Here is a 14,531-nt window from a genome sequence, read left to right as displayed (position 1 = left end):
GTACTGCAAGATTTTAGTCCATTACAGCGTAGTTTGTTACCAGCGCTGTTCTTGGGTCCTGTGGTTTCAGCTGCCTTCAGATCATTAACGAGCTCCTCCCATGTAGTTTTGGGCTGATCCACCACCTCACCTTCTTGCTGATGGCCTTGTAGCCCACTCCAGGCTTGTGCGGGTCTACAGTCTTGTCCCTGATGTCCTTTGACAGCTCTTCATGGAAGAAACTGATTCTGTGCTTTATACAGTTGTTTGGCATTGGCAAAGAAGTTTTTCATGGTTCAGCCCACATTACATTTTCCTTATAAATGTGGCACAACTTAAGGGGAAAGAAACAGGCTTTCCAACTGTATAAAAAGACAGGTAGTATTGTTACAACAAAGGAATAATCAACTAAATGTCTTTGATTAAAAAAAAGAATATCAAAGTTTGTCTTCCATGATTTTTCTCATTTATAAAAAGTTCAGTTACCTAGCTGGAAGTTCTTAAATTGACCTCTGCCCTTAGAGGTCGCCACAGCAGATCATCTGGTGCCATCTCACCTTATCTCACCTCTGCCACACCACCTCTGCATGTCCTGCTTCACTAGAGCCATCAAACTCCTCTGCCTGGCAGCTCCGTCTTAAGGATTCTTTTCCCAATATATCCACTATCCTTCCTCTGCCCTCTATATACTCATTTCTGATCCTGTCCATCCTTATCACTTTTCATCTTCAGCTCTGCATCCTGTGTTTTTGCCGCCATCTGCAAATCGTACATTGCAGAAGATCTCAAACACACAGTCACAAAAGTCACAGAATCAGTGAATGTGCAAATGATTTTCATTTCCAAGTCTCCACTACAGGAGGAGCCCTGCATCACGCGTCACACTAGTATTAGTCACAGTGCAGCTGTATAAAGGACGAAGCTTTGATAGATTTGGTGGAGTTGCAGGTGATGGATTTGTCAGCACCATGAGCGCTCAGTGGACTTTTACAAATCTCACTCTGGCCCTGTGATGAAGACAAAGAAACTTATTGTATTTCTAAGTTCTCCCAGGTGTCTCAGATCCATAGAGCCTGAGGCTGTTCATTAAGGCCTCAAAGTTGTGGAGCTGTTACTGACTGAACTTATATATTTTTTCCTGGTTAAAATCAAAAAGTGGGAAATGCTCAGGGGGCTAAGCTTTACTTTCAAAAAACTTAAAAAAAAAAAGAAAAAGAAGAAGAATCTGAAAGCTGGCTGCTAGTACCAAGCTCAAAGGTAGCAAAACAAGGAGTTAGCCATTAAATCAGCTTCAGTGCTCTGGACTGTGAAGTAGCGTGACATAAGCAGCATGGAAGGTGATAGGAAGACAGCATCTGCAGACTGTTCAAGTTTCTTTTAAGTATTCTTTATTTTCTGGCGTCGCCTTTCAACAATTATTTCACAGAAACATAAGAACCTCTCAGTCAAAACCTCACCTGCTTTATATAAAATTCTACTCACACCTGGATCTCATTAACCTCCACCATTGGGAAAACAGGGTAGACTAAATAACACAGTCTAGTCCAAAGAAACAGGAATAAAATAATTTTTCCACTTAACAAACTCATTCACCCAACTAAACAATTTGAAAAGTCAATCTCTTCACTTACAGACTCATGAGGTTATTTTAAACGAAATAAACAATTTTACACAAAAGAAACACCCCTTCATTTGGTTACACCCAATTGACATGATCAGTGACATATCCTATAAAATCAGGAAGTACTGGGGCGGCCATTCCCACATACCCGTTTTACACATAGGACCTGTCCAGAGGAACACACAATGGTAAGTATAACCAAACTACATAAACAAATGAAAGATTCAAATCAATTAATGACGAAGTGACATTTAGCTTTAAGTACATTTGCACAGATGAAATGAATATAACCAATGCTACCACAAACAGACCCGGGATAGTATGTAGAGCCAAGGCTACATGTGCTGTGTTTACATTAAAGCATTATGATAAACTATAAGATAACAGAACACAGAATAACAACATACACAAGTGACAAATGGCAAATGACTTCTCTCCTAGCCACTTTGTCACATGGACATTTTGTGTTAACTTCACAAATTCATATTAAATTAAAATGTAATTGAAACCTGGAGATGTATTGTTAATGCTCTACAGCAAGTATCACACAGTAATCTGGACCCAGGGGCTCAGTTCATACATGATTTTTAACCCTATGCAGTCTCTCTCTGCTATGTTTGATCTTTTTATGATGGTGGTTGGAGCACGCTCAAGCATCTCAGTCCCAAACGTCCTGTAGATGTTCAGTGTGAAGGCCACAGCATCAAATTCAGTCAGCCTTTATTTCCTCTCTCATTTTGAAAGAGACCACAGATTACAGCAGAGCCACAATATTCCTTTAATGCAGGAGTCTGTCCATCATTTAGTTAGAGTGAAATGGCCAAGGTTTCTTTGTCCTGTCTTCCTTTCCTCACCCCCCACCAGTGGCAGATGGCTGTGCCTCCCTGAGCCTGGCTCTGCCGGAGGTGTATTCCTGTTAAAAGGGAGTTTTTCCTTCCCACTGTCACCAAAGAGCTTGCTGATAGGGGCTCGTCTAATTGGTGGGGTTTTTCTATTTTCTCTGTATTATTGTAGAGTCTTCACCTTACGATTTAAAGCACCTTGAGCTAACTGTTGTTGTAATGTGTCGCTATATAAATAAAATGTAATTAAAATGAAGCATCAAACTATATTTTGCTGGAGAAAGGTACAATTTTTGTAGTTTTCCTTCTGTACACTGACGTGGAAACCTTCAGCTTTAATTTAAGTGGTTTAACAACACTTTTGAATTAACTGTTTAGGAATTACAGCCATTTTTATACAAAGTATCCCATTTTTCAGAATGATCAAAAGTAACTGTATTAAGTTAAGAGTTGTGTGTGTGGTTGAGGCTTGTGGGGAGCTTCAGGGCAAATCCCTAACTGGTCCACAGCACCTCCAACTCACAGTGAGCTGCCAGCTGGTGCCAGATGTCATAAGACACCTTCACAGGTCTTGCAGAGCCCATTTCTTTATAGGTCAGTACTGGGATGATATTTTATTGTCAGCGCCATGTAAAAAAAAGTTTTCCTAGTTTGGTCTGGAAGAAATTACACATAAATTCAAACTCAGCCACATGCAACACCTCTGGGATAAAGTGCAAGCTGGACCGCATTAAACAGCATCACTTCTGACTGAATGAGAGCAAAATCCCACAGCGAGCGTAGAGGCTGTTAGGGCTGCAGATGAATTCTCGCAGTGTTCGAGTGACTCACACGTGGAGTCACAGTTTCTGATGATTAGTGTTTGTTTCTGACTTTCTGTGTTTGCAGGAGTATGTGGACGTCAGCCCTCCGCAGAGGAACTGGAAGGGCATTGCCATCTCTTTGCTGGTGATCGTGGTGGTCTGCTCGCTCATCACCATGTCTGTGGTCGTCCTCACACCCGGTATGTCAGCCTGTGGAGAGAGACAGGATGATGTGTCTAGCTTTCTAAACCATGCAAATATGTGTTTGTCAGAAGTACATGAATATGCTTTATAAGACACTTATAATCTGCAGCTCTTCGTTGGATGAATCTCTCACTGTAACCTGGAGTTCACCCATTTATTTGTTTTCCAGTTGAACTTCCCGGCAGCAGCAAGTCCAGGCTGACTGTGGCAGATCTTTACAAACCAGAGTTCAGCATTCATGACCCCGAGGCCAAGTGGATTAGCGGTGAGTGTTTACTTGAAAAAAAACCCCCACAAAAATCCTCACACAAACATGTGTGTTGCTGAATATTTCGAGTCTGAGGTTTTAATCCTGCACAGAGTAGCAGCATTTAAGTCTCCTTTTACAGAAAGAGAAGGAAAGGTAAAACTCACATTGTATATAAAAGATGGACTTAATGTGCTGCCTAGGGCTGGGCGATATGACCCAAAATTCATATCTCGATATTTTTTAGCTGGGTGGCGATATAAGATATATATCTCATATTTTTTTAAAGCCATAAAGTAAGAACAAAAAGAGAGTTCTTAGTCAAAGCTGTGTCCCAGATGTCACACAGGCACTTTTATTAACATACAGCGTAGATGTATATGAAAAAAACTACTCAAAAATAAATTATGAGCATTTATTAAATAATAATGCTCCATAAATAAAAGAAAACTATGTTGTTTTTGTGCATAACAAAGAGCTCACAACTGTGCAGTCAAAATGTAAACTAAAAGACACAGAGCATAGTAACAAAGACAGATTTCACAGCTGCTCTGTTCCCAACTTCTACTGTGTGACTGACAGCATTGAGTTTGAAATCCTCTTCATAACCACGTCTCTTAACAGGTGCCATTTATGGTCCTTATACACAGTAGGGTAATATTACGTTGAAGCACAGTACGTATTACTCCGAGGCTCCTCGGTAGCCGTAATTCTCTGACAATCCATCAACCGGTGAAGCACCGTAGCTTACCAAAGTCGAACTAAAACATTTTTTGACAGATTGCTGAGCGCTGTGTACCACATAAAATCGGTTCGCAGCCATCAAGCACAACCAGAATTCATACATAAGGTGCGCTGTCAACTTTTGAGAGAATGAAAGGATTTTAGGCTGTGCAGCCCAGAGGGGCTGCATGGCGTTAGCGTGGTTAGCTCGTTAGCGTGGTTTCTCGTTAACACGTTGACGCCGTCCAGCCCCACGCACGGGGTGATCCGCGGTAACTCGTTAACGGAGATTTGCTGTGTCCATCTTGTCGCTGCCTGCAGGTGAAGCGATGGGGAAGGGAGGGGGAGTTGTGTTCAGTGAAGGAGGGGCGAGGCTGAGTAACGTTTCGTAAAGACAAAAGTGGACGAAAGAGAGGCAAACTTGTGGCTCCACAACTATAATTAGAACGTAACATAGACTATATCGATATAAAGGATATTGTCACATCTTATATCTCGTATGAAAATATATCGATATTTTTAAAAAACTCGATATATCGCCCAGCCCTAGTGCTGCCACCCATTCGACATTTCTTCCATCATGTTTGTTTTTTTGTTTGTTTGTTTTTTTTGTTTGGAGACAAAAGTGACCAAACTCCAAAGGACATTAAGGTAAATAAAGTAAATGCTGTTCTTCAGAGTGGGAAGGTCATCAAATGTGAAATCTCACTTCCTGATGTGATTTGGGATCACTCTGGAAGCCCTAAATATTTGTCCCTAACAAGCAAAAGTAGCAAAGGTAAATCAGAGTTACTTCTAGCTGTAATTAAGTAACAATAGTACATTTACTAGATTGTGCTTTTTTCAAGCTCTGGCCATTTTTTTCTGTATATAAAAAGTGAAATTGAATTCTATAGCTCCTACTGACCAAGAAAGGTGACAATTAACTTCCCCTCCTTGTCTGATGTATGGATAATATCAGGAGAGAATAACACCTGATGTATGTTATAGACAGAGAAACACAGTTTACTCGTGGTTCAGTCTGACAAGAGTGAAAACACGATGACAGCCTGTTGAATGACAACTTGAGAGAAAGACCAAAAAAATTGTGTTCACATTCATTTATTTCCTTTTTCGCAACTGATTGCAAGTACTTGTGCCAACCAGCTGGTTGCCTAGAGGTTGAGCATGCAGCATGTGACATCCTCAAGCTCTCGGTGATAACTCAAAATTGTCTAAGGGGAGGCAACCTGTCTTCGAACCATCATGGTCTCTCTTGGACTGACTGTAATCACTCAGACTGGAGAAGGTTTGCAAACAATTGCTGTTTAATTTGTAAGTGTAGGCAAACGTCAACATGTTGCAGTCAATCCGAGTCAGTCTGTGCTAATAAGCGCAACTCATCTATGTCTCGTCTCTTTGCGAAAGAGGACTCCACTGGTTTTCTGCTTTTTATCCTACATCAAAGTAAGGTTGCAGTCAAACTGCTGTCCTGCAGCAACTATGTCGCAGTTTCAGATCTTTGAGTTTCTTCCAGGACTCTGAATGTAAACAATTGATGTAAATTTTTGCCAATTTATCGCTGTTTATCACCATATTATCACAAAGAACTGCATGTAGTTGTCAACTTGATGCCATTTAATCACAAACTGACAGGGGCTGATCAGTTGTGGTGTTTTACCACCAACCTGAGGCACCAAAGTCGCTTTAAAGATGGCACCTACAGTAACTAGAAGTGGTCACAGACCTGATCCCGTCCTGAGCCATTTCAAAGGAATTCAGTCCTCTGTGCACGCTAACCACTGTGCCGCCCGACTTTTTATCTGCTGATTTATCCTGATTTATCATGTGTTTTATTCTAGATTAGTTGGACCGTAAACTCATCAGTAAAGTGGAAAGTAGAGTCATTTTCTTATTTGACTTCCTTATAACCTGAGGAGGAAGAGTCACTTCACGTTGGCTGTCAGGAAGAATGGCCATTGGTTTCATATTTCAGGCCTGGAGGTTACATCTTGTTAGTTTTGATGTAGTCTTAGTCCAAGAACACATAGTACTTCATAAGCTAATACTGAAGCCTTGTGCAAATAGCCACCTGATTTTCGTTAGCTGCCTCCTCATGTTTGTTTACCAGCACTTTAAATTATTTTCATCTAGATCTCCTTTCACTGGAATCATAGACCTTTGTGACCATCGATTTCCATTGCAACAACTAACTTTCATATGTTAAGAAATAAAAATGAAACATTTGCATGCATTATTTAGGTACACTTGGTTTTGAAATAAACACATATTTATATCTCCAAACGTCCGCCATGATGGATTTTTAATCAGTTTTATGTAATGAGATAATGGAGCAATCCTAGCTACAATAGCACTAACTTTTTATGTGCCTTTATTTTTGGAAAGAAAAACAAAAGTATTGCTGCCAATATCTGTCTTTGATGCAGCGGAGTATAGTTACATTTTAATTGTGACCCAAGGTCACGAGTCGTGGCCCCTGCAGAGTGAGGTGAAGATGATGTAGCTCAGGATGGAGGAGGTGAGGACAATGTGTGAGGAAAGCGACATGTAATGCAGTGTAGGCGAGTAAAACTGTGCAAACAGCACAGAGGTGAAGTCTGTGTGTCAGTTCGAGAGGCCTGATGAGGTGTCTTTAGTATTTTTATCTTTTGAAAGAAAAAAAATCAGTTCTTCAGTTTCAAGAACAGCTGCTCGTGTAGAAAACTTTACACAGTTTTATTTGGTGCACAATTTCCCGTCTGTCACTGAGACAAAGATCATCTTTAAAGTAAATGTTTTAAAGCTGGGTGTCTGGAATATTAAAAGACTTCATTTAGATTTCATTTTAATTGAAGATAGAATTAAATGTTAGAAGCACAGGTTAGTTACAGAAAACATTATTTATATTTCCCCTGTTTATTCCTCATGTGTTCCTTTATTTAAAAAAAATCAAAAAGTTTAATAATTTAAACATCCATCCTGTTACGCTTAACCAGTTCAGGGTTGCTGTGGCAGGAAGTTTATCCTCGCGGTCACTGCTCGCCGTGCTGCAACCACTAATTAAAATTAAATTAAAAAAATTAATTAAAACTACTCTTAATTAATATGACTTCTTATATGACTGTTAAATATTACATTAAAAGATTAAAAGACTAAATCAATAAACAGCTGATTTAAAATAAATACAAATACACGATAATGATATTTAATTTAAAATAACATTTATACTTGCATTGGGTAAAAGAGTTTGCACAGCCACGATATGTTTTCCTAAATATGTTTTGTAGGGAAATATAAATGCTGCTGTAGCTTTGTCCTGGGTACTCTGTTCTTCATCTATTTTTGGTCCCCACCAGCTTTTGAGGGAAATATGTTGATGTGTAACTGCTGACCAGCTAGTCCACCACTGTGCTCATCAGCTCGTCTCTAACTGGGTCTGCTTGCTGTTTTGTACTGAGCAGGTAACATACAGGTGAGTTTCTTTAGGTTTTTCTATGAGCACAAACTCCACCTGCAGTCAATATAATGTGTTGCTGTAGCTGGTTGTGAATAAAGAAAACAAACCAGACCATCTTCATTTATATTCATAAAATGCTCAGCTTTAAACAACATTACGCTATTATGCTTTTCCTCATTTATTGTCATATAAATACTGATGTATGTATATATTTACTGAATATTCACAGCAATTATAATTGTAAACATGTACAATTGCTGCGAGCCAAAAGCTTAGGTCTCAGACATTTTTAAAGTCCATTTTTTCTACTCTTAGCGGAGTATGATGTCATTGAGAGCAGATATCCCTTAGCTCCACCCAACTACTTGTTTCTAAGAGGCAGCCAATCACAAGAACGTTGGCTTAAAGGGAGGTTAGACAGCTGCAATTGTTTATTTGAGACACAAACCAAACTTGAGATGTGGCACCAGGGCCCAATGCAAGATAAATAAAGATTATTTTGGACTTTGATTCATGCAAAGCTACTCTGGCAGAGCCCAGGAATTAATAGATGGGGATGTAAATGAGTCAGATAGGCCTGCTTGAAGGCTAGAGAAATATAATGGTTAATTAATAAACTTTCCTGTTTTTATCTAACCAAGACAATTACATTTTTCTAAACTTGAAATCCAAAGCAAACTTCTGTTCTTCTCTTCAGAGCTGGTTAGAGTGGATTGGTGAGCTGATGAGCATTTAATAAAGTATTTTCCAGATAAATTCAGCTAACCACAGGATGGACACTTTCCTCCCACTGGGGGAGAAAAACCGCATTGAGAGAGCCGTGGGTAAAAAGTTCAGAGCACTGTGGGAAGTGCATTAGCTGGAAATGAGAATCTCTCCACCTGAGGTTTCATTACAGACTCCAAACATTTGTCAGTGAGCAGATGGGGTCTGTTATTGTTTCATAAAAACACTTACTCACTTTTCATGATAATTAGTTTAGTTTTAATACTTTTTGCCTCTCTGTTTGACAAACCTCTGGTTCATTTATTGACATCAAACTGCCTCAAGCGTCTCTAACTTTCACCATTTTCATACTTTGTGAATCACTTTTTAGAGCCAAAGGTTGTTCTTTTGTTTTTTTATTGAGTCCCTGATTTATTTATTTATTTTTATATGCCTGTCACTGTATAAACACATAAGCTAGCTGGAGTGACTCCTGCTGACCTGCATATTCAAATGCAGATGGCTTCTCTGTGTTAGAGCTCAACAGCCTGCAGTGACTCAACATAAACATCCACAACCCCTGTGACAAACTATGGTTGAGGAATAATAATGACTGTAACTGTAAAAAAGCCAGAAAAAGTCACAGAAGGTAATCACTGTTCATGAACACATGATGTTAAAAATACAGATATTTTTACACGTCTAGGAATCAGATACTTTGCGTGTACAAGAGGAATTTAAATGGCCTTATTTCCTGATCCTCATGATGAGGTCATCAAAGTGTAGCAGGGTGACATCGTCACCATAAGGAATCAAATACGAATAAACCTCAAGACAGTTTTGACTTTTACTAATTGTAAAACTGGTACTAAGAGTTGTTGAAAGAACTTTTCTGTCTGTAATGTCTTTGGCTTCTATTGCTGTTAGCCTGTGTTAGCTGGTGTTAATGTCTGTTAGCTGGTCTTAGCCTCTGTTAGCTCATGTTAGCTGCTGTTAGCCACGTTTGTGAAACTGTCTTTTAAATGGATGAAACATTGTTGAGCTTAGACACTTAGAGAAGTAACTCTCATATGATGTGATAATGTAATCAAACTGTTTATCTGAGGGAAAGTTTGACTTTTAGGACACTTGAGCATAACTTTTGTTGACATAAGGTTAGCTGATAACCAACTGTTGTTGTTTTTTTCAGCGGCTTGGTCTTAGTGTTAGGAACAAATAAGTAAGTAAGTAAAGTTTATTTATATAGCACCTTTCACAGACATCTGTCACAAAGTGCTTTACAAGAAAGGCAAAAACCCCACAATACAGTTATAAATACATCATAAAAACCCGGGTCTAATTAAAAGTTTTTTGAGATATGTCCCTGTAATGCTCTAAAAGTTAAAACTAGAATTTTAAAATAGATCCTAAATCCAATTGGGCTCCCTTGATCAGGCGGGTCAGTAGCCTCGCTGCAGAGTTTTGAACAACTTGTAGATGAGCCAGCCCTTTCTTGTTTAGACAAGTAAACAGGCTGTCACAGTAGTCGAGTCTTGTAGAGACAAAAGCATGTATTATCATCTCGAGATCACTTATTGACATGATGGATCTAAGTTTTGAAATGTTCCTCAAGTGAAAAAAGCAGGTTCTTACTATCTGATTTAAATGTCCCTCCAAAGAAAAAGCTTCATCAAAAATAATGCCTAGGTTTCTAAGGTTATGTTTCTGTGAGAAACCTAAATCATCCAGTCGATGTTTAATATCAGGTATTGTACTGTCTGGTGCAATAATCAAAGTTTCTGTTTTGGCCGGGTTTAGCTGTAAGCAATTATTGTTTAACCATTGTTTAATGTTGGTTAAACAGTCAATCAGATTGGAGAGCTTATGAACTTCAGAAGGCTTAAATGAATAGTATAGCCGAATATTGTCAACAAAAAGATGATAAGACACTTCAGGAAACTGCTGTATTATCTGGCTTAAAGGAAGAATGTATATTAAAAACAGAATAGGTCCCAGCACGGAGCCCCGAGGAACTCCACACAACTCTGTAGATTCCGACATGATCTGGTTTGCAGACACACTAAAACTCCTTTCAGATATATAAGATGAAAAACAGTCTAGAACAGAGCCAGACATCCCAACCAGGTCTCTCAATCTGTTTATAAGGATTGTATGATTAACTGTATCAAAGGCTGAGGTGAGGTCTAACAAGACTAGGACTGTGTATTCTCCGGAGTCTGCTGACATCATAATATCATTAGTGACTTTTAGTAGCGGTGTCTCAGTGGAATGCAATTTACAAAAACCAGATTGGAAACGGTCATAGATGTTGTGTTTCACCAAGTATGCTGTAAGGTGGATAGCAACTGCCTTCTCAAAGAGTTTTGACATAAATGGAGATAGGTCTAAATTGTTGAAGCAGTGTTGGATCCAGGTTGGGTTTTTTAAACCACAATGGCATATGTATGCCCGTTTTTGCATGTTAGAGCCCTGACCTTCAGTTCAGAAAAGATGAGGTTAGGAGAAAGGAGATGATGAAAATATACATGTACCAATGTTAAATGGTCATAGCTCTCTCTCTGCTCCTGTGTGTTTTTAATGGATTAAAGTTTATGAGAACGAATCAGTTTGTTGGAAGATGTAATTACACATTAATCAATGTAAACTGACGAGTACAGCATTCTTGTTTTCTATTAAATACTTAAACAATGACTTACTTTACCTTTAAATAACCAAGAACATATTTCTTTAAAATTAAAAGTAATATTGTTTGTTTAACAAAAACAAAATAGAGATGGTGAATAGCAAAGGTGGAGTGGTGAACTTGAGCATTTTACTTGTAAGTTTTAATAAATTTATCAAAGAAAGTTTGCCCCAGTTACACAACAAATGGACACTGCGATGCGAAAAGAGTTTTCACACGACGGTGTTGAGTCCTGTGAAAACTTTCTTTTTCATATGACTCTGTATCTGTGATCTGTGACACACTGTGGTGGCCAAATGACATGAAGGCATATAAAGAGTGTGGTAAAATGACTTGAGTGAAATGCTTTATAGTCATGCTTTTGGTAAATGTCAGCATGGCAGCAGATAGTCGAATGGAGTCAAAGTGACACAGACAAATAGACAATAGGGTTCAAATCCGGCTGATTGTTGTTTTGTGTTTTGTGGCGGTTTTTGTCGCAGCTGCAGCTCAGCTGGTCTGTTACTAATTGTGACATTTGTGTTAAAGTGTCCTTGAGTCAAACTCTCAGTGTGTGTATGTGGGAGAAAAATATCTGTCACTGAGGATAATAAAAGCCAATTCACAGCTCTCAAACATTGCATCACCCCCACCACCTGAGTTCACTGACTCTTCTCCTCTTCAATCTTTCCCCGGGCCACGTCGACACCGCCTCCTCATTACATTTTTCACCCGTGTTGCATAAGACTCGGCCCGCGCTACAGCACAACCTTGATCTGCGGTCGAGGGCTGTGTTGTGTCATTGCATCCCTCCACATCCTTGAGCTCCTGTTCAAGTCTAAATGTGGACAATCTCAAAGGCTTGCGTTGTTTAACTGGCTCCGTGACAGAGTGACAGATTGTGTTTGTATCCAGGCTTGGAGAATGAAAAAAAAGAAAAACCAAAGAAGAAGCAGAATGTAAATAGCAGCTATAGATGGCAGAGCTAAAGAGGAGGGACTCTGGCAATGTGATAGCTAAATTATTGCATTTGTGGTAAATTAGATAACTAAATACACCCATAACACCTTTCCGGAGACTTGCTGAGAGTGACAGAAGGTGAGAGGAAGAAAGACAGACAGAAGGACAGAGGTGGAGGGGGACGGTGAGAGACGGTCCTCCTGCTCTGGCTGTGAAACACAGATTCACCTCCTGCTGTGTCCTTCCCTTCCACAGAGAGATAATACTAATGGCTAGTCTTGTGGCCTGTGGCTTTTCATAATGGGCTGTGGATGTTTAGTCCTCTAACACACACACATGTACACACACGTTGATGTATGTGTAGAAGCAAGGAAGAAGCTGGTGTACGGCTAACTGCTGTTGTTTTTCAGGTAATTATTGTAATTTTATTAAGTTAATTCAATGATACACCTACTTAAGAACCAATTTTAGTAAATAAATCATTGTTACAATATAATTTATAGTGTGTGTAATGGGAAGCGGCAGTGCAAAGAATGTCAGCGACTGCGAATGACACATCTTTAGTAGTTGCTTATTGGTGCTGAAATGAGATCATCAGTCATGTTTAAGGTCTTTTATAGCCTTTGGTATCACTACCTGCTAATGTAGAGGCTGCAAACAGAAGCATCCTTCACCTGATCTGTAATTTTAGGTCCAGTATTCCAGTACTGGAAAACCAAAAATAATCCTAGTTTGTGACTTTAAAAAGAGATGTTTTCACCCAGTTGGGCTCTTCCATTAGTACCGTCACTGAAAATGGGATTTGGGGAGTGAAGATTCTCTTACTGTATGTGGCAAATATACCAGCAATCGTCAGCTGTTGGACAAAAAAAATGACCATATCACCAAAGTCTTTTGGAGAGAACTTTGATCTAAATGTTATTTTGGTGTCATGACTATACAGTTGTGGTGAGAAGTTTATATCTGTTTATTATGGGCATGAATGAAATGATATTTTTTTAATGATTTCTTTGAACTTCTCTTTTTCCAGAGTGGAATGATTGCACAGCATGTAATTTAATAACAAGTAGCGGGTGCGTAACTTTGAATTTGTTTTGGATTTTCTGTAATCCACACTGATCAAATTTATACACACAGCCACACTAATGTTTGGTGAAATGTCCCTTAGCACGTTGACCCTCAACCAGAAACTTTTGGTTGCCATCAACAAGCTTCCAGCATAATTCTGGCTGAAATTTGGCTGCTCTTCTTGGCACAATTGGTAGAGTTCATTTCAACTGGATGGTTTCCTGACACAGACGGACTCTTACGTTTTCCTGACTTTTAAGTGTAGTCCACAAATTTTCAACAGGGTTGAGTTCAGGTTTTTGGGAAGGCCAAGCTTAATATAAGCCCGCTTTATTGATTCAAAACTAGTTTTGATGTATGTTTGGTATCATTCTCCTGTTGTGTCCAAGTTTCAACTGTGAAGTTGAAGAATTGGCAGGTAGTCCTCCTCCTCTATTATTTCATCCACTTTGTGCAATGTACCAGTACCACTGGCAGCAACACAGCCCAAGAGCATGATGTTACCAACATCATGCTTAACAGCTGGCACAGGTTAGGTTTTTAAGCCTCATCTTTACTTTTTCAAGCATACCTCTTGTCAATATGGCCAAAGAGCTCAATCTTTGTCTTGTCTGAACATAAAACTTTTCTGCACAAGGCATTTGGCTCTACTCTGAGCCCCTACTGGATAAGAGCCCTTAGAGTCTTCTGAGGAATCTAATTTCTGTCACTCGTATCCGTCATCTTTTTCTGTCAGTCACTACCCGGGGGTCATAAAGCAGGATAGGAACATAGATCAACCCAGAGTGGTCACTCCATCCATTTCCAGCTTATTCTATGATATTTATAGTTTTATTTATTGAATCACTTTGAATATGTTCTCCCCTTTATGGATAGATAAAATTTTTCTTCTTCTTCTTTAGATTTAGACATATGTCAGCATGCAGACAGTATGTGTATGTAACATGAGGATTTAGGTGTGGTAGTCTTGTTTTGGGAACAATACTTTTGATCTTTTCAGCAGTTTGAACTTAAAAAAATTAGTTATTTGCATCCATCCTTCCTGTGTTTGCTCTGGGGGTACGTGCTCTAAGCAATCAGGAAGAAGATTTGGACGTGTTTGTTTTGCTCTGGTTTCCTGATGAGGCTGAGATTACATATTATTTTAATGATATTCAGAACTTGTTTGGCAGCGACTGAACTCAAGAAGCTGCAATCTCACAGCTTATTTTTTTTCTGTTATTATTATTGTTGAAGTGTTTGCTTTATTTTCACTTAATCTGTCAACCGTGTCTCGAACTG

General features: G+C 39.1%; 1 protein-coding gene across 2 annotated transcripts in view; it reads left to right on the top strand.

The window, feature by feature from the left end:
* LOC102785397 (inactive dipeptidyl peptidase 10-like) overlaps positions 1–14,531 on the top strand; it is a 112,017-nt gene that overhangs the window by 49,987 nt on the left and 47,499 nt on the right. For both annotated transcript variants that reach the window (XM_087835833.1, XM_087835834.1), the window contains exons 2-3: positions 3,331–3,445; positions 3,619–3,714. In XM_087835833.1, the coding sequence (XP_087691959.1) occupies positions 3,331–3,445; positions 3,619–3,714 (211 nt within the window). The remainder of the gene's footprint in view (positions 1–3,330; positions 3,446–3,618; positions 3,715–14,531) is intronic.

The sequence above is a fragment of the Neolamprologus brichardi genome, chromosome 23 (assembly GCF_056152115.1).
Source record: "Neolamprologus brichardi isolate AB-2024 chromosome 23, ASM5615211v1, whole genome shotgun sequence".
Taxonomy (NCBI): Eukaryota; Metazoa; Chordata; class Actinopteri; order Cichliformes; family Cichlidae; genus Neolamprologus; species Neolamprologus brichardi.
This window is presented reverse-complemented; position numbering and strand designations above follow the sequence as displayed.